Source organism: Pan troglodytes, chromosome 9, assembly GCF_028858775.2.
Source record: "Pan troglodytes isolate AG18354 chromosome 9, NHGRI_mPanTro3-v2.0_pri, whole genome shotgun sequence".
NCBI classification, from domain to species: Eukaryota; Metazoa; Chordata; class Mammalia; order Primates; family Hominidae; genus Pan; species Pan troglodytes.
In genome coordinates this window covers 80,284,359-80,309,948 of record NC_072407.2, presented here as the reverse complement: position 1 = coordinate 80,309,948, position 25,590 = coordinate 80,284,359, and the positions used below count along the sequence as shown (strand labels likewise).

At 43.1% G+C, this 25,590-nt stretch overlaps 1 protein-coding gene across 11 annotated transcripts in view; it reads left to right on the top strand.

Moving 5' to 3' along the window:
- Nucleotides 1-25,590, top strand: part of GAB2 (GRB2 associated binding protein 2) — a 202,899-nt gene that overhangs the window by 133,509 nt on the left and 43,800 nt on the right. For all 11 annotated transcript variants that reach the window (XR_010147293.1, XR_010147291.1, XR_001707453.4 and 8 more), the window contains one exon: nucleotides 3,066-3,366. Coding sequence is in view for 4 of the 11 variants with exons in the window: in XM_001164121.8 (XP_001164121.2) it covers nucleotides 3,066-3,366 (301 nt within the window). In the remaining 7 variants the exon portion in view is untranslated. The remainder of the gene's footprint in view (nucleotides 1-3,065; nucleotides 3,367-25,590) is intronic.

Here is a 25,590-nt window from a genome sequence, read left to right as displayed (position 1 = left end):
CAGCAATTCGATGGTTTTTTAAAGCTGTGAAACTGAATAAAATGACCTAGAGAGTGGGTGTAGAAAAAAAAAAAAAAGAATCTCAGAACTGAGCATTGGGGCATTCTAATGTTCGGATGTCAGGGAGGTGAAGAGGAGCCAGCACTGGAGACTGAAAAAGAGAGGCCCGGTAGATAGAAGGAGAGTTGAGAGTGCATGCTGAAGCCAGGTGAAGAAAGTGTTTCAAGGAGGATGGAATAATAAACTGTTGTCAGATGTTGGAGAGAGATCAAGAGAGATCAAGTTAAGGCCCATGAGTTGATTTATCAGCACTGAAGTCTTTGACACCTTTGATGAGCTATTTCAGTGGTGCAGTTGGGGTGGTGGGGGGATGGGGGATAGCCTGATTAGAGTGCCTTCAAATAGGAGGGGAGGAAACAAAGATTAGTAGTATGTAATACTCTTTGAAGTATAACTATAAAGAGAAGTAGAAAAACTGGGCCATAGTTGGTGAAGAATTGTGGGATCAAGTCAAGCTTTTAATTTTTTCTTCTGAGGTAGGAAACGTTGATGTCTTGATGGGAATCATCCTAGTCAGGAGGAAAAATGCAACGATTCTGAAGAAGGGGAGAATTGTTGAAGTGATGTCTTTGTGAACAAATGGAAAAAGGTTGGCCTTCATTGGGTGGACTGCCTATGCTCCCTAGTAACAGAGCTCACAGCTACAGGTGCAGGCAGGATGGTAAATGTAGTCATGGAACATGTGTAAATTTTCTTTTGATTGTTTGTGTTTTCTCATGAAATAAGATATAAAAGAGTGGAGGCATTGGAGGTTTAAAGAGAGAGGCTAAGAGATTGTTGCCAAAGAACAGGAGAAAGTCATTGACTAGGTAAATATAGTAGGATTGTTGGGCAACATGAGGGGCCACTTGAAGTAAAAGTGAGACCAGTCAGCGTGGTCATATGATTTTCTCCATGTATGTACAGCCAAGTGGGAACAGGTAGAGTTGGCAGAGCATTAGACTTAGCTGAGGTTTGCTGGGTAAATAAGAGGAATGGAGAAAGAAGCAAGGGAATAATTATGATAATGGATCGCAGAAATAGAGTTGGATAAGGAAAGAAAAGAGGACAGGGATGAAAGGTGAGAGTGAAAAGATGGTAGAATTAATGGAGTGTAGATCCCATGGGGTCTAAAGAATTGTGATAATCAAATCCTTGACATTTGTAGTGCTTCAGGGTGTATACAAAGTGCTTTGGGCTCACATAATAACCCTATGGGGTAGGTAGGGAAGATGGTGGTGGTGGTAGTGATTTTCATATAGATGAGGCAGGATTCAAAGAGGTAAACGACTTAATCAAAAATCACACAGTGCCGGGCGTACACAGTGGCTCACACTTGTAATCCCAGCACTTTGGGAGGCTGAGGCAGGTGGATCACCTGAGGTCAGGAGTTTGAGACTAGCCTGGCCAACATGGTGAAGCCCTGTCTCTACTAAAAATACAAAAATTAGCCGGGTGTGGTGGTGGGCATCTGTAATCCCAGCTACTCCGTAGGCTGAGGCAGGATAAATCCGCTTGAACCCAGGAGGCAGAGGTTGCAATGAGCCAAGATCATGCCACTGCACTCCAGCCTGGGTGACAGAGCGAAACTCCGTCTCAAAAAAAAAAAAAAAAATTCACACAGACAGTCAATGGTAAAGCATAGACTGAATGCAGATTTCTGTTATATGTAGTCTTTGTGCAATGTCTGCTTACAGATTACTCAGTCTTGTTGAAGAGATGGAATATGGAAGACAACTTGAGAGAATATGTAATCACGTGTTCAATTCTATGGTATGGAATGGTATAAGGAGTTTACTCATTCAGTAATACATATTGAAAGCTTAGTAAGGTACAAGGCATTATCATAAGGACTAAGGAAACATCAATGAACAAGACAGGAAATATAATCCTGAGGTTACATGTTTTTAGAGCAGTTTCTCTGTGATTTTTCTAAGGCATCATGTTTTGGTTAAAAGCAGGTTGTACTAAAAAGTTAGAAAACTTGTTTTTCTGCTACTTACTGTGTGTAACATTGTTACTTCAACTCACCCTGCCTTAGTGGGGGTCCCCATGGATAAACTGATTATGGCTTTGCAAGTTCTCCCTTGCCTAAAAATGCTGTGAGTTTGGATCTGTATTCTAGCCTAAAGAAATAGTTGCTCTAAAGTGTCATCATCTAACTTCCTGATCTAGACAGTGGGAATGCCACATCTTACTTTATAGTGATAAGACCCTGTTTACATAGTGAGATGCTTCACAAACATGCATTCCAAAATAATCCTCCATTTTTGAAACTTGGGAAATCTGAAAAGGGGACAGGTCATGTGGCACCTGCAGGTCCCACAGTGCCCGTCTTTAACCTATGATATCTGAGGACCTATTAAAAGCTTTAAGGTCGCCCGGGCATGGTGGCTCATGCCTGTAATCCCAGCACTTTTGGGAGGCCGAGGCAGGTGGATCACCTGAGGTTGGGAGTTCGAGACCCGCCTGACCAATGTGGAGAAACCCTGTCTCTACTAAAAACACAAAATTAGCCAGGCGTGGTGGCACATGCCTGTAATCCTAGCTACTCAGGAGGCTGAGGCAGGAGAATCGCTTGAACCCTGGAGGCGGAGGTTGCAGTGAGCCAAGATCATGCCATTGCACTCCAGCCTGGGCAACAAGAGTGAAACTCCATCTCAAAAAAAAAAAAAAAAATGCATTAAGGTCAGGCACAGTGGCTCATACTTATAATCCCAGTGCTTTAGGAGGCTGAGTTGGGAGGATCTCTTGAGACCAGCCTAGGCAACATAGCAACACCTTGTCTCTACAAAAAAATGTTTTAATTAGCTGGGCGTGGTGATGTGCGTCTGTAGTCCCAGCCACCCAGGAGGCTGAGGTGGGAGGATCGCTTGAGCCCAGGAGTTCAAGATTGCAGTGAGCTTTGATTGTGCCACTGCACTCCAGCCTGGGCAACAGGGCAAGACCTGTCTCTGAAAGAAAAAAGCTTTGAAATAACTAATGACTTCTTCCCCCTCTTCTTACTCCTTCCTGATATGATTTAGGCCTGGAAGAAACGCTGGTTTATCCTGCGGAGTGGCCGGATGAGCGGTGACCCAGATGTTCTGGAATACTACAAGAACGATCACTCCAAGAAGCCTCTGCGGATCATCAACCTGAACTTCTGTGAGCAGGTAGATGCAGGCCTGACCTTTAACAAGAAGGAGCTGCAGGATAGTTTTGTGTTTGACATCAAGACCAGTGAACGCACCTTTTACCTGGTGGCTGAGACAGAAGAGGACATGAATAAGTGGGTCCAGAGCATCTGCCAGATCTGTGGCTTCAATCAGGCTGAGGAGAGCACAGGTATGAGAACGCACACAGATCTTTCTCATAGGGGGTTGAGGTGAGGCCCTTGGATTCCTGGAGCATTGAGAGCAGGCTCTAGCTAAGGTTTCCTGTTGGAAGAGCGTTCATAGATAAAGGGTAAAGAGTGTGAAGGGGTTGGCCAAATATTAGAGGGACACCTGGCTCTAATTATGCTCTAACTGGAAACCAAAAAAAAGTGTTGGGGTTGTGATAAAGCTAAAGGTATTTGTGGTGTTTCCTTAGGTGCCTCAACACCACTGCCGTTCCTTATCCCTCCTGTTTTCTCTCTTCCCTGTGCTGTCCAGCACTCTGTGTCCCATTACCTGTCACCCATCCCATAGGGAAGGTCTCACCTTGGTCCCTTCTCTCCTTCATCTCTGTCTGTCCTAGCCCATTTCAGGCCATCCTGCACAGTCACACTTGACCCTTGTTTGTGCGGGTTCTTTGTGATGATTATCGACGATTCAGTGTTCATTTATGTTTACTTGGGAGGGGACAGATAAAAGGAGGAAACAGTGATTTATGTTTGGGTTTTTATAATCTTCACAAAAGAGTAGCTCACCTTTTTGAAATGAGTGTTAAATTGTAGAAATGCTCCTTAACATTTGTTTAGGCTCATCTCAAACTCTCTGGGATGGTTGAAGAGCAGAGTTTTTTCTGGGGCAGTAGAATTGACCCAGCAATTCTACTCGTAGGCATATTCCGAAAACCTGTTCACACAAACACTTGTACAAGAATGTTCACAGCAGTATTATTCATAATAGCCAAAAAGTGGAAACAACCCAAATATCCATCAATAAATCAAATATGGTATATACATATATATTACTAAGCCATAAAATGGTGTGAAGTACTGAAAACATATGTTAAGTGAAAGAAGACAGAGAGAACCATCTTTTTATGATTCCGTTTGTATGAAGGTTCAGAGCAGGCAAATCCACAGAGACAGAAAGTACATTGGTGGTGACTGAGAGTGACAGTGTGAGAAGCGACTGCTTATGAGTATGGGGTTTCTTCTTGGAGTGGTAAAAATGTTCTGGAATTAGATAGTGATGATATTTGTACGCTTTCATGAGTATACTAAAAACCACTGTATTTTACACTTTAAAATGCTGAAATTTATGGCGTGTAAATTATGTCTCATTCTTTAAAAAAAAGTTCCTCAGGTGATTCTGAGGACCAGCCAGGTTAGGGAGCCCCTAGATGTAAGACCAGGTTCGTGGACATGTGAACTGTGGAGTCACAAAGAGCCCCATCCTTAGAAGGCCTTGCACTTTGTTTAACACTCCACTATTACTATCTTGAAGTTCTTAATAGTTTAACAGGAAGTTCAGCGTTTTCATTTTACACTGGGCTCTGCAAATTATGTAGCCAGTCATTCCTGAACTAGATGTCCTAACCTAGGAATTCTGTGATTTTTATCTTCCTTGGGGAAGGATAATGAGCCCCTATTTATTAAGTTCTTTGGTATAATCTTCTTGCTTCCTGAGTGGAATTTCCTGTTTTCCCCAAATCTTTGTCATTTATAGGTTTCATGGAGGTTGTTTTTGTTTTTTTCCTTTATTTTATTCCTGATGGAGAGCAATGCATATTCAGTGAAAAAAAGTGGTAGAGGGAAAGGGGCCCCAGCTGGGGCAGCATAGCGAGACTAGAGTGCAGTGACACAATCATGGTTCACTGTAACATTTTTATTTCGATAAAAAATAAAAATTAGCTGGGCATGGTAGCATGCCTGTAATCCCAGCTACTAGGGAAGCTTAGGTGGGAGGATTGGTTGATGCCAGGAATTCAAGGTTGCAGTGAGCTGTGATCACACCACTGCACTCCAGCCTGGATGACAGAACGAGACCCTGTGTCCTAAAAAAAAAACAAAAAATGTTGGGGGTGGGGAATAAGAAACGAATTAAAAGGCCAGGGAGCTGGGCACAGTGTTTCACGCCTGTAATCCCAGCACTTTGGGAGGCTGAGGCAGGCAGATCACCTGAGGCCTGGAGTTCGAGACCATCCTGACCAATATGGTGAAAACCCGTCTCTACTAAAAATACAAAAATTAGGCTGTGGTGACGTGCACCTGTATTCCCAGCTACTCAGGAGGCAGAAGCGAGAGAATTGCTTGAACTCAGGAGGCAGAGGTTGCAGAGAGACGAGATCGCACCACTGCACTCCAGCCTGGGTGACAGAGGGAGACCCTGTCTCAAAAAACAAACAAAAAACAAAAAAAAAGCAGACTGGGCACGGTGACTCACGCCTGTAATCCCAACACTTTGGGAGGTCGAGGCAGGTGGATCACCTAAGATCAGGAGTTCAAGACCAGCCTGGCCAACATGGTGAAACCCCATCTCTACTACAAATACAAAAATTAACCAGGCATGGTGGTGGGCGCCTGTAATCCCCGCTACTTGGGAGGCTGAGGCAGAAGAATTGCTCGAACCTGGGAGGCAGAGGTTGCAGTGAGCCGAGACCATGCCATTGCACTCTAGCCTGGGCAACATCAGTGAAACTCTGTCTCAAAAAAAAAAAAAAAAAAAAAAGCAGGGGAAGAAAAAACTTCACAAATACACCAGTCTCAAAGCTTTCATAAATGTTGTTAGCAGTGGCAAATCTATCTGGGTCTGCAGCAACCTCAATTCTTGCCTCCTCAGAAGAAAGAATTCGGCCAAAGGGCATAAGGCAGAGTGAGACACTGAGCCATGTTTTAGAAGAGGGGTGAAAGTTTATTAAAAAGTGTTAGAGCAGGAACAAAAGGAAGTAAAGAACACTTGGAAGAGGGCCAAGCGGGCAACTTGAGAGATTTCAGTGCACTGTTTGACCTTTGATCTGGAGTTTTATATATTGGCATGCTTCCAGGGGGTTGTGTCCCTTCTCTCCTGATTCTTCCCTTGGAGAGGGCTGTCTGCATGTGCAGTGGCCTGCCAGCACTTAGGAGGGGCTGCATGCACAGTGTGTTTACTAAAGCTGTACACATGCCCACTTGAGGCGTTCTTTTACCAGTCAAGTGTTCCTAGAGGAAGGCCAAATACCAGTTAAACTCAACCATTTTGCCTCATAGTGTGCGTGCTTGAGACTTGCCTATCTCCTGAGGTGGTATCAGAAAGCTGCTGATCACCAGTTTCAGGTGTTTTCTATCGATTGGGAGACCGTCTTTCCCCAGCACCAGCTGCAACCAGTTGTTATTTTAGAGAGTTTAACCGCCTGACTCTCACCTGATGGTTGCCTGACATTCCTGGTGAGATAGGGGCAGGAGAGGCTCCTGCCCTGCTCATGTCTGCCTAGCTACCTACTCTAACAGTGTGAGAAATGGGTCCAAGAAGTACCTCAGCTTTTTAAGAAATAGGTATGATGAGGGGAAAATGTAACCAAAAACCAAATGGCTTTTAATTGAATTATTTTCTTGTGGGATTAGAGGTGTTCTCATCAAGAAAATATATTCTTGAGATGTGGCAAAAATTACTCAGTGCAGATATCTTTCTTAATCACATATTTAGGCTGGGCATGATGGCTCCTGCCTGTAATCCCAGCACTTTGGGAGGCCGAGGTGGGCAGATCACAAGGTTAGGAGATCGACACCATCCTGGCTGACACGGTGAAACCCCATCTCTACTAAAAATACAGAAAAATAGCTGGGCGTGGTGGCGGGCACCTGTAGTCCTAGCTACTCGGGAGGCTGAGGCAGGAGAATGGCATGAACCTGGGAGGCGGAGCTTGTAGTGAGCCGAGATTGTGCCACTGCACTGCAGCCTGGGCGACAGAACGAGACTTCGTCTCAAAAATAAATAAATAAATAAAAATCACATATTTAAAAGATATTGTCTGAATCCTTTTACTGTATAGGACTTCAGTACAATGAAAATGTGGAAACTACATTATCTGAGCTTGCTTTCTTTGGTAGCAAGGTTCATTTGTTCATTCACACATTATTCATTCAGCAAACCTTATGGGGCATTCATTTTATGCAAGTTCCTGTCATAACCAATGAGGCTACAAAGATGAACAGTAGAGTCTGAGTACTCAGACATCATAGGCTAGAGGAGGGGACAGGCATGCAACCAGATAGTAACAGAGTCATGCTATAACGGGAATCACCAAGATTAGCGACACATACACCACCAGCTTAGGCCTCCCTAAGGAGGAGAGTATTAGAGGGTGACAAATAATTGAGTGTTTTGTCAATGGCCTTATTAAATAATATATTTCCTAGCCTGTAATCCAAGCTATTTGGGAGGCTAAGACAGGAAGATCGCTTGAGCCCAGGAGTTCAAGACTGCGGTGAGCTGTATTTTTTAAGAGGCAGGGTCTTGTGAGCCCTGTCACCCAGGCTGGGATACAGTGGCATAATCACAGCTCACCGCAGCCTCGAACTCCTGGGCTCAAGCAGCGTTCCCACCTTAGCCTCCCAAGTAGCTGGGACTACAGGCATGCACCACGGCTCCTGGCTAGGAAATACATTCTTTTCTTCTTCTTCTTCTTCTTTTTTTTTTTTTTTTCAGACAGTCTTGCTCTGTCGTCCAGGCTGGAATGCAGTGGCACAATCTTGGCTTACTGCAACTTCCACCTCACAGGTTCAAGCGATTCTCCTGCCCCAGCCTCCTGAGTAGCTGGGATTATAGACAGGCAACACCATGTCTGGCTAATTTTTGTATTTTTAATAGAGACAGGGTTTCACCCTGTTGTCCAGGCTGGTGTCAAGCTCCTAACCTCAAGTGATCCACTCACCTTGGCCTCCCAAAGTGCTGGGATTACAGGCATGAGCTATTACGCCTGGCCGGAAATATACTCATTCATATATATAGATATAGATATAGATATATAGATATATATCTGTGTGTGTTTTAGTGTATATATACACACACAGAAATATGTATATACACATATGCATCTATATATTAAGCCTTTTTAAAGGAATTATTTTATTAGATGTCTAGTGTTTTAATTATCAGAGCAAGAATATCATCTGTGATAGAGGTTTAAGGTTATTTGTGAGATCCTTCTGTTGAAAACAATTGGCTTTTCTTCTATCTCAGAGGAGAATCTGGTATGTTAAAAGATTCAGTCACATGATGGGTTATGTTTTAATTTAGTGGCTCTCTTAAAACTGGATTATATCTGTAAAACCTTCAGGTAAAAAATTAAAACTTAATAATTCATTCAGTGTTTTTTTTTTTAACTGAGAATTGGGATCTGAGGAGAAACAGAAAGTTAACATTTGACTACTTTCTTTTGCTTAGTAGCCTATTTAATTTAATCACTTTATCACCTTTATTTCCATTTTTCAAATGATGAAATTGAGTACTTTTTCTTCCCTGCCTAGCACTTTTATAACTCCCCGGGGCTAAAAATCTTCTCCGTCTACCCACTCCCCATCCTTGGCTGGGTTCAGAAGGGCTACCCAACTCTTATCAGCCCCAGAAACTCTTCCTTAATGCAACACTGCTTTCCTTTTACTGGAGCCTGTTGAGAACAATCCAGTCACCTGAGTCTTCATGTCAGCACCTGCTTTAGGTGAAGAGTACCTAACCCTTGGTGACCACAAAAAGACATAATCGCAGCTATGTATTGAGCATCTGTTCTGTGAAAGTTGAGACTTTACATAAATTCCCACTAAAAAGTCACAGTAATCCTTTGAAACAACAACGATTTGACCCAAGGTCACACAGCTAGAACACGGGACAGTTGGGATTCTAGTCTAACCCAGGCCTGACTTTGCATTATAATGTGCTGTGTTTTTGTCCCTGTTCTCCTGGAATATAAGCATCTTCCAGAAACAGGCCTGGATATTTTTGCCCCTTTGGACACTATGCATTGTACTGGAAGCACCCCCAGGGGTCCCTATGGCAGGCTGAGGTTCTCTCTCCTTACTAACCCATATTGCCAAAGTCCTTGGTCGAGAATATTCCTAATTTAGTAATTTCCAGGGCTTTAATCCAGTCATCAGGCTCTATTGGTTAGTCTGTACACTGGGGACAAGGATGTCTTAGTTCAAATCACCAGTCTGATTACATGAGCAGGTCACTTAATAAAGTCTCAACTTCCTTTTATAAAATAGGGATAAAATACTTTCTGTTCTCACCCCATGCTTCTGCTTCTCCATGGATGCATCCAGACAGACATAGAACCCACTGGCAGCACCTCAAGTTGCACATTTCCCAAAGGACTATTCACATTGTTTTCTGTGTAGGGGTATCCCCTGGAGTTGTTCAATCCAGTGTCCCTGTCCCTGGTTTGCTCCTATAGAGGCTTCATCATATGTGGAGCCTCTTTCAAGCAGATACTCCCTCTTTTCCTTTCTTTCCTTCCTTCCATCTGTTCATCTGTCCTCCTTTGTGTCTGTCTTTCTCTCTCATTTGTCTCTCTGTCTGTCTGTGCCCAGGCTGGAGTGCAGTGGCACAATCATGGCCTCCCAGTTTCAAGTGATCCTCCCACCTCAGCCTCCAAGTAACTGGGACTACAGGTGTGCACCACTACACCCAGCTAAATTTTTTAAATTTTGTAGAGACAGGGTCTCACTATATTGCCCAGTGTATTAGTCCATTTTCATACTGCTGATAAAAGCATACCTGAGACTGGGCAATTTACAAAAACAAAACAAAAAAAAACAGGTTTAATAGACCTACAGTTCCACATGACTGAGGAGGCCTCATAATCATGGCAGAAAGCAAGGAGGAGCAAGTCATGTCTTATATCAGTGGCAGCAGGCCGAGAGAGAGCTCTTACAGGGGAACTCCTCTTTTTAAAACCGTCAGATATCATGAGAACAACCTGGGAAAGACCTGCCCCATGATTCACTTACCTCCCAGCAGGTCCTTCCAACAACATGTGGGAATCCAAGATGAGATTTGGGTGGGGACACAGCCAAACCATGTCATTCTGCCCCTGCCCCCTCTCAAATCTCATGTCATCACATTTTAAAACCAATCATGCCTTCCGAACAGTCCCCCAAAGTCTTAACTCATTACAGCATCAACTCAAAAGTCCACAGTCCAAAGTCTCATCCAAGGCAAGGCCTTCCGCCTATGAGCCTGTAAAATCAAAAGCAAGTTAGTTATTTCCTAGTTACAATGGGGATACAAGCATTGGGTAAATACAGCCATTCTAAATGGGAGAAATTGGCCAAAACAAAGGGGCTACAGGCCCCATGCAAGCCCAAAATCCAGTGGGGCAGTCAAATCTTAAAGCTCCAAAATGATCTCCTTTGACTCCCTGTTTCACATTCAGGTCACACTGATGCAAGAGGTAGGCTCCCAAGCCCTTGGGCACTCCACCTCTATAGCTTTGCAGGGTATAGCCTCTCTTCTGGCTGATTTCATGGGCTAGCATTGAATGTCTGCACCTTTTCCAGGCACACAGTGCAAGCTGTCAGTGGATCTACCATTCTGGGGTCTGGAGGATGGTGGCCCTTCTCTCACAGCTCCACTAAGCGATGCCCCAGAAGGGACTCTGTGTGGGGGCTCTGACCCCACATTTCCCTTCTGCACTGCCCTAGCAGAGGTTTTCCATGAGGGCCCCACACCTGCAACAAACTTCTGCCTGGGCATCCATACTTCCATACATCCTCTGAAATCTAGGCGGAGGTTCGTAAACCTCAATTCCTGACTTCTGTGCACCTGCAAGCTCAACACATGGAAGCTGCCAAGGCTTGGGGCTTCCACCCTCTGAAGCAACAGCCCAAGCTGTACCTTGGCCCCTTTTAGTCACGGATGGAGTGACTGGGACACAGGGCACCAAGTCCCCAGGCTGCACACAGCAGAGGGACCCTGGGCCCAGCCCACAAAACCATTTTTTCCTCCTAGGCCTCTGGGCTTGTAATGGGAAGCGCTGCTGTGAAGACCTCTGACATGGCCTGGAGACATTTTCCCCATTGTCTTGGGGATTAACATTCGTCTCCTCCTTACTTATGCAAATTTCTGCAGCCAGCTTGAATTTCTCCTCAGAAAATGGGATTTTCTTTTTTATTGCATTGTCAGGCTGCAGATTTTCCAAACTTTTTTGTTCTGCTTCCCTTATAAAACTGAATGCCTTTAACAGCACCCAAGTCACCTCTTAAATGCTTTGCTTCTTAGAAATTTCTTCCCCCAGATGCTCTGAATCATCTCTCTCAAGTTCAAAGTTCCACAAATCTCTAGGGCAGGGGTAAAATGCTTCCAGCCTCTTTGCTAAAATATAACAAGAGTCACCTTTGCTCCAGTTTCCAACAAGTTCCTCATCTCCATCTGAGGCCACCTCAGCCTGGACTTTATTGTCCATGTCGCTATTATCACTTTTGTCAAAGCCATTCACAAGTCTCTAGGAAGTTCCAAACTTTCCCACATTTTCCCGTCTTCTTCTGAGCCCCGCAAACTGTTCCAACCCCTGCCTGTTACCCAGTTCCTGTCACTTCCATATTTTCAGTTATCTTTTCAGCAGCACCCCACTCTACTGCTACCAATTTTCTGTATTAGTCCATTTTCACACTGCTGATAAAGACATACCCAAGACTGGGCAATTTACAAAAAAAAAGAGAGAGAGACACAATGGAGTTACAGTTCCATGTGGCTGGGGAGGCCTCACAATGATGGCAGAAGGAAAGGAGGAGCAAATCATGTCTTACGTGGATGGCAGCAGGCCAAGAGAGAGAGCTTGTGCAGGGGAACTCCTCTTTTTAAAACCATCAGATCTCAAGAGACTTATTCACTATCACGAGAAAAGCACAGGAAAGACCTGCCTCCATGATTCAATTACCTCCCACTGGATCCCTCCCACAACACGTGGGAATTCAAGATGAGATTTGGGTGGGGACACAGCCAAACCATATCACCCAGGCTTGTCTTAAACTCCTGGGCTCAAGTGATCCACCCGCCTTGGCCTCCCAAAGTGCTGGGATTACAAGTATGAACCACTGTGCCTGACTACCTTTTTTTTAAAGAGTTGTGATAGGACTCATATAAAAACTTACATGTTTACTTTCAGCTAGAAGAGGTTTGTGGCAGATGGAGACTGTCTGTTTTTTCATCCTTCTTGCCACCTCCAGATTCTTATTTCTACTGCCACCTTCCAGTCTTCACATATTCCAACCAAAAATGTCTAGGATAAAACCTGCAGGCTCAAGACCAGACCAGGAGTGAAAGTGAGTTTGAAATCAACATAAGGTTGAAGGAAACAATCTCTTGATAGAGAACTCGTTCCAAAAGGAAACCAGGAATGATGTTCTAGAAGGAAAAGCAGTTTCAGGAACACATATCAAGATTCTATATCATATATGTGGGATTTATTTTTGCTTATTTTGTGTGTACAAATGAAAGAACCTCACCTGCCTCTTGGAATCAAAATAGCTGTCAGTCCTCAGAATAAGGAAGCAGAGAGCTGCTCTGAGCTGTGTTTACAGGCAGGCGGATCCAAGTCCTCACATTTGTGGCTCAGTTGTGGGCAGCTATCCCTGACCAGATGTACTACACACAAAAAGAGCCATCTCTCAGTAGAGAGCTTTGATGAATTATTCATGTGCTCAGGAGTCAATCCCTGTTAGGAAAGCCATCACCCCTTTTGAATTCTCAAAGCTGAGGACTTCTCTTTTCCTTTTATCCCGTCCCTCCTCCATTTATTCAGTAGCTATTCTAGGGCCTGCACAGCCACTATCACAGGGACTCCGAAAGGCAGCTAGCTGCACTTGAGTCTCAACAATGCTACTTATTTGCCTTATTGATGTTGAATAAATCACTTTCCCTCTTGGAGGTTTTATCATCTGTAAAATGGAGATGGTGCTCCTCACAGCGTTGTTGGGAGGTTGCACAGGTAAAGCTTGGAGAATGTACAGGTACACATTGTGAACAGCAGCTGCTCACTTCCCTTTTTCCTTGTAGTGGTCGTAGCAATAGTAGTGATGATTTTTATGTCTGTAGGACAAGATGAACAGAATATAAATATTTGGTGTTTTTACAGAACTTTATAGTCTACACAACACTTATGCAGTCTCATTTAAGCATGAGGAAACAAAGTGAGATAGGTAGGGGCTGATAATATCATTCCTATCGCAAAAGCAAGGAAACTAAGGCTTAAAGGCACTAAGTGATGATGCCAGAAAGCAGAGTGGAAGGGCCCAGAATCCAAGGCTTTTGACTACCGTCTATGGCTGTGTCCTCTGACTCCTCACTTTTCCCAACCCATTGTCACAGAGCTGTTTACCGTGGCTGCTGCTAAGTCACAAAACGAACAGCAAGAAGGAAGAGGAGGAGCAAGAGGTTTATAAATCACTGAGAACTGACTATTCTTTTTTTTTTTTTTAAGACGGAGTCTCGCTCTGTTGCCCAGGCTGGAGTGCAGTGGCGCGATCTCAGCTCACTGCAACCTCCACCCTCCACCTCCCGGGTTCAGGCGATTCTCCTGCCTCGGCCTCCCGAGTAGCTGGGATTACAGGCGCACACTACCATGCCCGGCTAATTTTTGTATTTTTAGTAGAAACGGGGTTTCACCATGTTGGCCAGGATGATATTGATCTCCTGATCTCGTGATCCACCCGCCTTGGCCTTCCAAAGTGCTCAGTGCTATCTGTACATCGATATTAACCTCTGATGGCTAAACTAGCAAGATAACATGATCCTTCTTAGAGGAACCTACAAGCTACTGTGAGTTACAGCTCAGGCAATTTAGTTCACCAGAGCCCCATTTTGTAACTCTTGGAGATTTTGAAATAAGGCCAAAGCCTCCACTGTATCTTCTCTACTATTTTAGTTTTTTACCTTCTCGAACTCCTTGGCAGGAATTTCACAGTAGTCACATGTCTAATCTTATGGAATAAAGAATTCCCAAAGTTCTGACCAACTCTTCTTTATATCTTCCCCACCTTTTCTCTACTAAAATTTTAGTGAGACTGTCCCCTTTAAATATTTTGTAAATACTTAAACTTCTAGTAATCCTTAAGTTTCCCGAGTAAGTCAACACTCAAATTATTTTAAGTCCTGGGTCCCACCTGGGGTCAAACGATACCCATAGGAATGCTTTTGGGGAAGTCTTCAGCATCCAGTGAGGAATGTTAGTGGGGTCTTCAAATAGCTCTTTCTAGAGAGAATGACTGGTGCCTTAAAAGTCAGGACCTCTTATTCAAGCTGGATTTCTTACAGCAGGGTGACCTTGGTCCTTCCCCCACCATGAAAAGAGAGACAGAGAGCCAGGGAGAAGCCTTGCTCAGAGACCTCACTCTTTCTGTCTTCTCATCCCTGGGAGGGCCTTTTCCTCCCTCATTCCCTCCCTGACCTTTTGGGTTTTGTTTTATTAACTGAAATCAGACCAACTCCTCTGGGGAACCCTTGTTGGAAGCCAAAAGCAAATGTGGGCGGTAATATGCATCTTCTCCCCAGGCTGAGACTCCTCTCTCAAGGAAGAAAGAACAGAGTGGAGACTGACCCAGGCTCCAGCCCAGAGGCGGAGGCTGCTGTCTGAATCACCCACCCTTTTTTTCCACTGAGACAATGAGGAAAATAAATATCCAGACCAGTTTCCAGCCAGATCTGAAATTCTAATTCCTTTAAAAAAAAAAAAAAAAAAAAGAAAGAAAGAAAAAAAGAAAAGAAAAGAAAAAAAGGTTATTTTAAATAACCCTGAAATATCAGGCCTTCCTCCTCAATCTCTTGCTTGTCATTTTTCATTTACAGCTGGTTCTAGTCATCCACAGAACAGGCCGTGAGTTCAGACATGAGCTCCATAAAATCCTCGCAAATATTTCTGTGTTGTCCTAGAACAAACTCCAACCTTGACCAACTTCAGGGAATTCCAAATCCTCTGAAGGAGGAAAAGGAGACAGGGAGAAACCTGACCCTATTCTCTTCGTTCTAAGTCTTCATCCTTATTTCTGCCTTTTTTTTTTTTTTTTTTAAATACCAGACACTCCCCCTCACCACCCCAGCCAGCCAGCATAGATAGTCTAGTGTTACCTGCCAAAACCCAAAGACTGTTAGACTTGGGAGCATCTCGTCCCAACTCCACAGCACCAGAAGCTTTGAATGGCTCCCAAACATCTCATAAGATCCCCCCTACTTTTTTGGTTGAGTGCTTCTGCTTATCCCTATTAAAAGAGGATAATAAATGATTGTTGAATTGGTCCCTGACTGGATTCCAAAGCCCAGTCTAACTCTAATATTGGGCTAGAGGTAGAATTAGAACTTTGTATTTAGTGGTAGGGTCACCTTGGACCTCTGAAGATCTTGATTACGATTAAACATCCGGTTATGTGTAGCGCTACGTAGGATTCAGAACTCTACAAAATCAGTAGATACAGTCTTCTCTCTCTAGGATCTGTGCTGGGAAACAGAGTCCTGGTTTTAAATTTCAGCTTTGTTACGATTTATCTCAGTTTCTTCAACAGTAAACTAGGAGTGATTTCCAAACCTTTTTTAAAGCATTGCTTTTTAACCAAATCTCACATGAAACAGAATAATTTATGAAACAATTGAGAGGGAGCCACTTTGAGTATAGCAGAGGAGAGGGTCAAGTGATACAAGCTGCACTCAACTGCCCACCCTTCCTTCTCCCCACTGGTTGCTTGGGAAGGCTGGCACACAATGTGAGGATACTGGTCCGCAGCAGATGTTTCAAAACAGGGACCTGCAGGGCTGCGCTACAGAAATTTTTATCAGTCCACAAAAATATGAAAACATGAGGAAGATACAATCCATTTTCATAAAACTAAATGTAATCAGATTTTAAGACTTCCCTTTATTCAGAGACTCTTTTTTTTTTTTTTTTTTTTTGAGACGGAGTCTCACTCTATCACCCAGGCTGGAGTGCAGTGGTGCGATGTTGGCTCACTGCAAACTCTGCCTCCCGGGTTCATGCCATTCTTCTGCCTCAGCCTCCCGAGTAGCTGGGACTACAGGTACCTGCCACTGCACCCGGCTAATTTTTTGTATTTTTAGTAGCGACGGGGTTTCACCATGTTAGCCAGGATGGTCTCGATCTCCTGACCTCGTCATCTACCCGCCTTGACCTCCCAAAGTGCTGGGATTACAGGTGTGAGCCACCGCACCTGGCCTATTCAGAGATTCTCTTTGTGCATGTATGTTAGTGTTCTCGTGTGTGTGAAGTGACAGTCTTAGTAAATGGTAGTTTTCCATATTTGACATTATTAAAAATTGGCCGCCCCATGTGTCCATTTCTAAAAGTGCACAAGTGCATAAACAAAGAGGCAGTGTTTTCACCTGTCCATGAAATGGAAGAGTCTGGGAAATAGTGATCTAGAGGTGATACGTGTGTCAGGACTAACTGGTTGCCAGCTTCTGCTTCTGTACTCATGGCCAGGGGCCTCTGAACTCTACCATTAAGTCCAGGCCCCCTGCATCCCAGCATAAAGCCAGTGCTGTAGGATCTTTTGTTCCTAGCCCTGCTCTTGTGTGCTAGCTATGGTTAGCCCTGGGATCTTGGCTAATTTTCCAGTGTCTCAGTCTTTGCCCTGATAACCTGCCTGTAGTGTCAGATCCCACCCAGGAGTGGACCCTGTCCTGCTTTTATGTAGCCACCTCTCATAGACCAGAGTCTTACCACACCTCAGACCAGTGGCTGGAGCCCGCCTGCCCACTGGAAGGCTTCTGGGTTGCATGTGGTCTCTCTGCCTGCATTACCGAAAAAAATCTGCTTCTCTTTTCCCAGAACATGCTTCTTCCTCCTCTTGGATTCTACTGCCCACATTTCTAGTGATGCCTCAGTTTCTGTTTCTGTGTTCACGTATTCAGTGCCCTTACCACTCAGAACCTGCTTTTGCCAGTTCCTGTTCTAGGGACAAGGGTTAGAGAAGAGCATAAGACATGGACCTGCTTTCAGTGAACTCCTGAGCCTTGTTATGTTCTCCAGTTTTTGTTCTCTTGGCCAAACCAGCCTTGGAACTCCTCTGAGTGACTCTCTCTGCCTCCTCTATGTTTGCTTCTAAGAGGTTCTGGGCTTCTCAGTTTTCAGCAAGATTTACCTGCTTTTAACTGAACCGTGCCTGGCTCCATGCCAAGATATAACTACCAGATAAAAAATTGGGGGTTAACCTCAAGTGTGAAAATATTTAATTTTTTAATTCTGAATTTGGTTTCAACATCAAGCTCCCATCTGGCCAGTGATAGAAATGTAAGTTTTAATCAACTCCGGGTATTTCTGGTCAATATGGGATTTTCTCAGTAAATTCAAGTTTGTCTTCTTTTGTCCCTGGGCTGCTATTTTAAATGCCCCAAGGCCTAGAGAGCTGGAGACAGTTTATTGAGGCTGGAGCACAGTTTGGGATTGGGATTGGGGGAGGAGATGCATGGGAGACAAGGGTAAGGACACGTCTTATTCCTCTTTAGATCACCGTATTAGTAGCCACAGAGTAGCTGCCCAGTAAATATCCACATGATTTTTTTTTTTTTTTTTTTTTGAGATGGAGTCTCGCTCTGTCACCCAGGCTGGAGTGCAGTGGTGTAATCTTGGCTCACTGCAGCCTCCACCGCTCAGGTTCAAGTGATCCTCTCACCTCAGCTTCTCAAGTAGCTGGGATTACAAGCATGCGCCACCACACCCGGCAAAGTTTTGTATTTTTAGTAGAGATGGGGTTTCACCATGTTGGTCAACCTGGTCTCAAACTCCTGACCTCAGGTTATCCACCTGCCTCAGCCTCCCAAAATGCTGAGATTATAGGCATGAGCCACCATGCCTGGCTGAATGTTTTAGTTACAGTGTTTGGTTATAAATTGTAAATAGTTACACAAAATTCTTTTTAAAAATTCTGACTTATTTCCAGATATTTTCATTTTGAGAAATTCACTGTTGGGGAGAACAGAAAGCTTTAAAAACATTCTCATCTTACTCATAGGTGACAAAGTGTGAGATACCTGAAATTCTGTATATTGAAACATATAACATGTACTTTAACATGGTATAAAGTACAATGAGAAACAAAAAAATGAAGAAAAGCTCAAAAGAGATGATATACTAACTAGGCTGAAGAGATAGAGCATGCCAAAGACCTGAAGTTTATTTTACACATCTACCATTTGTTTATTGTTTGCTTTTATTTGCTACCTCCTCGGCCCTTTTATGGATGAGGTCAGTGAACAAAATTCTTCATGGCTAGTGAATCATTATTAGCAAGAACGCTCAGCCAAGACAGAAGGGAATAGATTTCATAGAATGAGAAACTTCTAGAATATGAGATCTCGAAGCGTCCTTAGAGAGCATTTAGTTCCAAACTGCTCAAATGACAGAGTGTCTAGAGGTGAAGAGAGGGCAACTAATTTGTTCAAGATCATGCAGCTGACTGGCCAGGCTGGAATTAAAATCCAAGTTTCCTGACTTTTGTGTTTTAAATGATGTTGATGGTTATGGTGATGATCATATAAAAATCACTTTATGATTTATAGAGTGCTTTTATATATATATGTGGTATAGAAGGCCCGTTTATTACATAGGGTCTTAGAATCGCATGAATATGAACCCGTAACATTAATGACTTTAGTCTAAACATGGTCTTGGATAAGTAAATTTACTTTTCTGAGCTTCAACTTCTGCATCAGTAAGATAGAAATAAGACATTCTTCACAAGATTATTATGAAGATTAAGAATCCACTTGAAGCATATAGCATAGTGTTTGGTACACAATAAGTACATATTAAATGTCTGTTGAATCTGTGACTAATAACTTGTTGCTGCCTTCTCTGTGATCTTCACAACAGCCCTTTGGAGACGTCTACCATGCTACTTTTATCTCCCGAAAACTAAAATATCCTAAATAACCCCTATCTCTGTTTTGCCCAAACTCAAAAACCTTTTTGCTATGTGTGACTAATATGTTTATCAAATAATAAATCTTGCTGAATTTCCTGATTTGAGGGGCATTACACTTGTCGTTGCGGTACTCAAAAACAAAGATGTCTTGGCCGGGTGCTGTGGCTCACGCCTGTAATCCCAACACTTTGGGAGGCCAAGGGAGATAAACCACCTGAGGGTCAGGAGTTCAAGACCAGCCTGGCCAACATGGCGAAACCCCGACACTACTAAAAAAAAAAAAATACAAAAATTAGCTGGGCATGGTGGCACATGCCTGTAGTCCCAGCTACTCAGGAGGCTGCGGCAGGAAAATCACTTGAATCTGGGAGGCGGAGGCTGCAGCGAGCTGAGATCGTGCCACTGCGCTCCAGCCTGGGCAAAAAGGGTGAGACTGTGTCTCAAAAAGAAAAGAAAAAGAAATTTTTAAAAAATTCCTTTCACAATGGCATCAAAAAATAAAATACTTAGGAATCAATTTAACAAAAGCCATCCTCGATCTCTGTACATAAAACAACAAAACATTACTGGGATAAATTAAAGAAGACCCAGAATATGGAAAGAGAGATCGTGTTATGGAGAAGACTCAGTATTGTTAATATGTCAGTTCTCCCCATATTAATCAGTAGATTCAGTCCAATCTCTGCCATGATCCCAGCAGGCTTGTTTGTATTGACATCAAAGCAAATTAGGAAGTACTATATAATATATGAAAACAGTACTATTTAACAAAACAGCATGTCAATAATAATTCAGAACTTTTTCAGTTACAATGTTGGACTTTTTAGAGAATTTTGTGGAGATATGTTAGATTGGTAAATAAAAGCTGTTCTCATTTTCCTTACAGTAGAAAAATATACCCAGAAGTTATGTTTATTGCTCCCCCAATGAGATGTTTTACTTAAAAAAAAAAAAAAAAATTGACAGGAGACTGACATCCTTGCCCAGGTGACTAGGCACTCGGTCACTGGTAAGAAAATCACTTGATCTCTCTGAACTGTAGGCTTTCTGTCAGTAAAGTATTAATATTAAACTAAATGATCCCGTGGGTTATTTCCAGACCTGTGCTTCTGTGATATGGAAAAAGAATAAATGGTTAAGAATCAGAAAGAACAAGCTGGTGATTTAAGCTTGTTAGTACAAGTTTACCATATTAGACTGTTGATTTTTTTTTTTTTTTTTTTTTTTTTTCCCCAGACAGAGTCTCACTCTGTCGCCCAAGTTGGAGTGCAGTGGCGCGATCTCGGCTCACTGCAACCTCTGCCTCCTGGGTTCAAGCAATTCTCCTGCCTCAGCCTCCCTACTAGCTGGGACTACAGGCACCCACCACCATGCCCAGCTAATTTTTTGTATTTTCAGTAGAGATGGGGTTTCACCGTGTTAGCCAGGATTGTCTTTATCTCCTGACCTCGTCATCTGCCCGCCTTGGCCTCCCAAAATGCTGGGATTACAGGTGTGAGTGACTGCGCCCGGCCAGACTCTTGAATCTTTAAATTCTGTATGCTGACCAACAACTAGCACATTGTTTGTGCCTAAGGTGTGCTCTAATAAAAAGGAATATGGTTTCTTATAATAATACTAATGGGCTCTCCAAACTAGCTTATCTTGTCATTTCTTCTCTTGGTTATTTCAAAGCATAAATTTGGGATTCGATGGTTTCAGTTTTAGCTTAAATCTGTCTCCTTGGAGATGAACTTAAATTAGATGCTAATATTTTGAAGGAGGACATGTTTCTGCAAACCAGAGTGAGAACTTTTAGTCTAAGAGTCAGCAAACTTTCTCTGTAAAGGGCCAGATAGTAAATACTTTAGGCTTTGTCATCTGTACTTTGTAGCAACTACTCAGCTTTGCTGTTGTAGTATATATGCAGCCATAAACAATTATGTAAATAAGTTGATGTAGCTGTGTTCTAGTGAAACCACAGAAACAGACCAGATGTAATGTATGGGCTGTAGTTTGCTGACCCCTGTTCTAGTGTAATAATATGCTTTGGCAGGCCTGCTCAAATACTGTACTCAGTATGCAGGCCCACTCAGCACAGATAGTATTTTGGCCTTCCCAGTGGTGTTAAAAAGACAACTCTCCCTTTTGGACTGCAATTTTAAAAACCTAGAGATGGCAAGGCAACAAGACACAAGTCTGGGAGATGAGTAGGGAAACTACCGATGTGAAACCAGGAGATTATTGGGACCCCCGGGACTGGAGGCAGGGGCTGAGAAAGAGCTGCCAGCTACAAGCTGGGTCCTGCGAGGCTCTGTAGCTGAAGTCCTCTACTCAGCACATGAAGGGCAGCTGACCCCATTTTTGTACCCTCTGCGACAGATCCTGCCTCTGGTCAAACCCTGAAGGTCTGGGAACACAGAGTTCAAGATCTTTTCCCTCACCAGGTTACCTCCCACAGTGCAGTGCTGAGGGCCAACTACCATTTGTGGAGCACCCATGTGCAGGGACTATGGCATTTCTTATTCCCCAGAACAATTCTTCAGGTAGCTGTTTTATAAATTTTACAAATTAGAACTCTTGGATTCAGGTACCATCCCTAGGTTTCACAACTAGTAAGCTGAGATTCGGACTCCAACGTGCATGTTCCTTTCCCAGTAGCACACTGCTTCTCCTGAAGCCGAAGTTCCCCTTCAGAGAATTATGTAGATCTCATAATTCCCTAGGCAAAACTGGAACTCTTTGAATCCCAGCCTAGCCATCCACACTATACCAGTTTAAGGTGCAATCTTGTGATTATTGCCGCTGATCACGATTCTTGATAAGCATCCACAACTGGTATGTCTGACGCTTCTGTTTTACACCAATTGCCAGTTGTCTCAGAGTCACTGTGAAAGGAGGGAAAAGGTTATCTCTTATAAAGTTGGTGAGCTTCAAAATACAGTGATGTATTTTGGATATTTCTGTGGAAAGGTTACAAGGGTCAAATGCATCATTAATGTGAACTTAATATACCCACTTGATGGATTGATTCCTGTGGGAAAACTAATGGGTTCCCAAAGTTCCTCGGGGGAGGGCTGAAGTGCTCCTCTGAGTATAAATTTGTTCTTTCTGACTGCATGTAAGCTCATAAAGCATAGGCCACCCTTTGGGGCTGGCCTGCAGCTCAGTAGTGCCTCTAGTACCTGCTCCAGACCCTAAGTAAATCACAAGAGTGCTTCATTTCAAATATGAATGAATCCTTGATGGGACCAACTAACCAACCCAAGCCCCACACGAAGGAACAGGAGAAGGGTCTGCCACAGCTAAGGGGTACGATAGGTATAAACAAAGCTTGTAACCTGACCTCTTGCAAATCAACAGGACAGTGCATGGCTAAAGATAGACTTGCTATCCCCAAACAGAAATACACACAACCCAGAAAACCTCACTAAGTGATAACTATTTCTTGTACCCTAAGTAACTGTTTACATTTGGATCTCATTTGGTCATTCTTCTAACCCAGGGAGGAAAGATTCCAACAGAACTTGCTGCTCTAGTGTGTTTATTGAAGACCGCCTTGTTCTGGTTCTGGTTCTGGTTTTGGTTTTGGTTTTGTTGAGACAGGGTCTCACTCTGTCGCCCAGGCCGGAGTGCAGTGGTGTGGTCACAGCTTAATGCAACCTCGACCTCCTGGGCTCAAGTGATCCTCCCACCTCAGCTCCCCAGCCCCCCAGTCTGGGACTGCAGGCATCTGCCACAATGCCCAGCTAATTTATATGTATGCGTGAGATATATATATATCTCAGACATACATATATACACACACACATATATATACACATACATACATATATAGAGACAGACAGACAGCGTCTTCCAATGTTGCCCAGGCTGGTCTTGAACACCTGAGCTCAAGTGATCCTCCTGCCTTTGCCTCCCAAAGGGCTGGGACCTCCTTGTTCTAATTGGAATGTTTTCTAGGCATAGAACATTGTGCTAAACACGATTAGAGAAAAAGATATGGTCTGGATCCTGGATTCTAACAGCTTATAGTTTCACTTCATATGACAGATTTATGAATTCCCAATTAGAATAAATGGCAAAATTATGTACTACAAAAGATTTAGAAGGCATAGACTGGGCACGGTGACTCATGCCTGTAATCCCAGCACTTTGGGAGGCCAAGGCGGGCAGATCGCCTGAGGTCAGAAGTTTGAGACCAGCCTGGCCAACATGGTGAAACCCTGACACTACTAAAAATACAAAAATTAGCCGGGTGTGGCAGTGGGTGCCTGTAATCCCAGCTACTCGGGAGGCTGAGGCAGGAGAATCACTTGAATCCAGAAGGCGGAGGTTTCAGTGAACCAAGATCGCACCATTGCACTCCAGCCTGGGAGACAAGAGCAAGACTCCATCCAAAAAAAAAAAAAAAAGATTTAGAAGGCATGATTAATTCTAACTAGGGAGACAAGGCATTTCCATCTCTAAAATGAGATGCCTCGAGCCAAAGAAGGTTGTAAAAGGACGTGTGACCAGGAACTGTGCTGTGTCACTAAGCTACAGTCACTCGCTCTCTTTCCTCTTTGCCTTTCACAGAATCAATTTCTGCTAATGTATACTGTGAGATCGTATGCATCAAGGTCAGGATGTTCTGACTTGGCTCTCCCTAGCGGAGATGGTGTTCTTTCTCAGAGTCTTCCCTTGGAAGGGGGATGGGGAATCATAGGTCCAGAAAGATCTCATGGGATCTCATGTTACTGCCTGTCTCTGTCTTTTCTTTTTTCTTCCTCTGCTTTATAGTTCTTATAAACATTAGGAAACTTATATTTCTGAACTCGAGAATCTATTTATACTAGTGTTTAGTACTTTGATCCACAAATGTTTACTTACCATGCAAATAATGAGTGATACTATAAACTCAAAACAAATAACAGATCTGGTCCAGTAGTGTCCTGACCAGATCTCATAGCTTGATTGCTCCTGCCCCCAGGCCCACATTACAGAGAGTACATCTTCATTCATAGCGATACATCTTTTAGTGCAGGGTAAGGGCTCTTGGAGTAAGTTCTGAATTCTTATGCCAGGGTTCACTTCTGACCTTCTGTGTGGCCTTGGACAAGTCTTATTTCTCTGGGCCACAGTTTCTCAAACTGTAGATGAGAGATTTGAGAGGTAGGAGGAGGGTGGTGGTGATAAATTAGAGACTGGACTCTGGGGACCCTTCCAATTGCTATATTATGTGAGTTACTGTGTAAAGTTGAGCCATTTTATGTTTGGCCTTGAATTTATGAATTTCCTCTGGCATAAATTATGATATATGCCAAAGGACTTTTGAGACTTAATCCTTCTTAAATAATTTCAGGCTTATGATGAAAAGTGACCTGGAGCTTTGGATCCAGTCTTGCCCTCAGCACCTGTCAGCATGCTTTTGTTTTTAGGATTCTTCATATGTTCCTTGTTTTTCAGTGAGCTTTCTACAGGGACCACACACTCCTTAGAATCCTATCAAATACTGTTGTCAAAATTCTTTCGTCATCCTCTCTGCACTAGAACTTTTAGAATTTTACCACCATTCCACTTCTAGTAATAAAAAATGGGACAAGTGTCAGGCCAACAGCCATTTATTGAGTATTTAATAATTACTATTTACCTATATTTCATATCAAATCCTCAAAAGAACCCTGTTGAGTAGGTGTTCTCTTTGGCATTTGACAGTGTGGGAAATGAGGGATAAAGATATTAAAAGTTTTGCTCAAGGCCCTGTAATAAGATAGTTTCAGACCAAATACCACATGTTCTCACTTATAAGTAGGAGCTAAATGATGAGAACACATGGACACAAATCAGGGAACAACAGGCACAGCAGCCTACCAGAGGGTAGAGGGTAGGAGGAGGGAGAGGAGCAGAAAAAATAACTATTGGGTACTAGATTTAGTACCTGGGTGATGAAATAATCTGTACATCAAACCCCCATGACACAAGTTTACCTACATAACAAACCTGCACGTGTACCCCTGAACCTAAAAGTTTAAAAAGAAAAAATGCCAAGGAAAACATTATAAACTTATGAAAATCAAAAAGGGTACTCTATATATGGAATTATAACATTGATTCATATATTGTATGTGCTATTTAAAGTTTATATATTCAGGCCAGGCATGGTGGTGCACGCCTATAGTTCCAGCACTTTGGGAGGCCAAAGTGGGAGAATCACCTGAGCCCAGGAGGTCGAGGCTGCAATGAGCCATAATTGTGCCACGGCACTACAACCTGGGCAACAGTGCGCGATCTTGTCTCAAAAAAAAAAAGAAAATTAAAAATTAAAAAAAAATTATAATTCAACTCTAAGAAGCTTCTTAAGAAAACTTTTAAATACATGTTTCTCATTGAGGGAAAAAAAATTAAATAGTTTCAGAACCTGTGTCTGGGAAGTCCACATCAGGGTTATTTTTGTTATACCTTGTTCCTTTGGAGCCATAGATTATGTGAAGGGCCAGAGAGAACATGGATGCTTATCAATTTGCAATTTTGATGATCCAAAGGAAGGTTTTTGG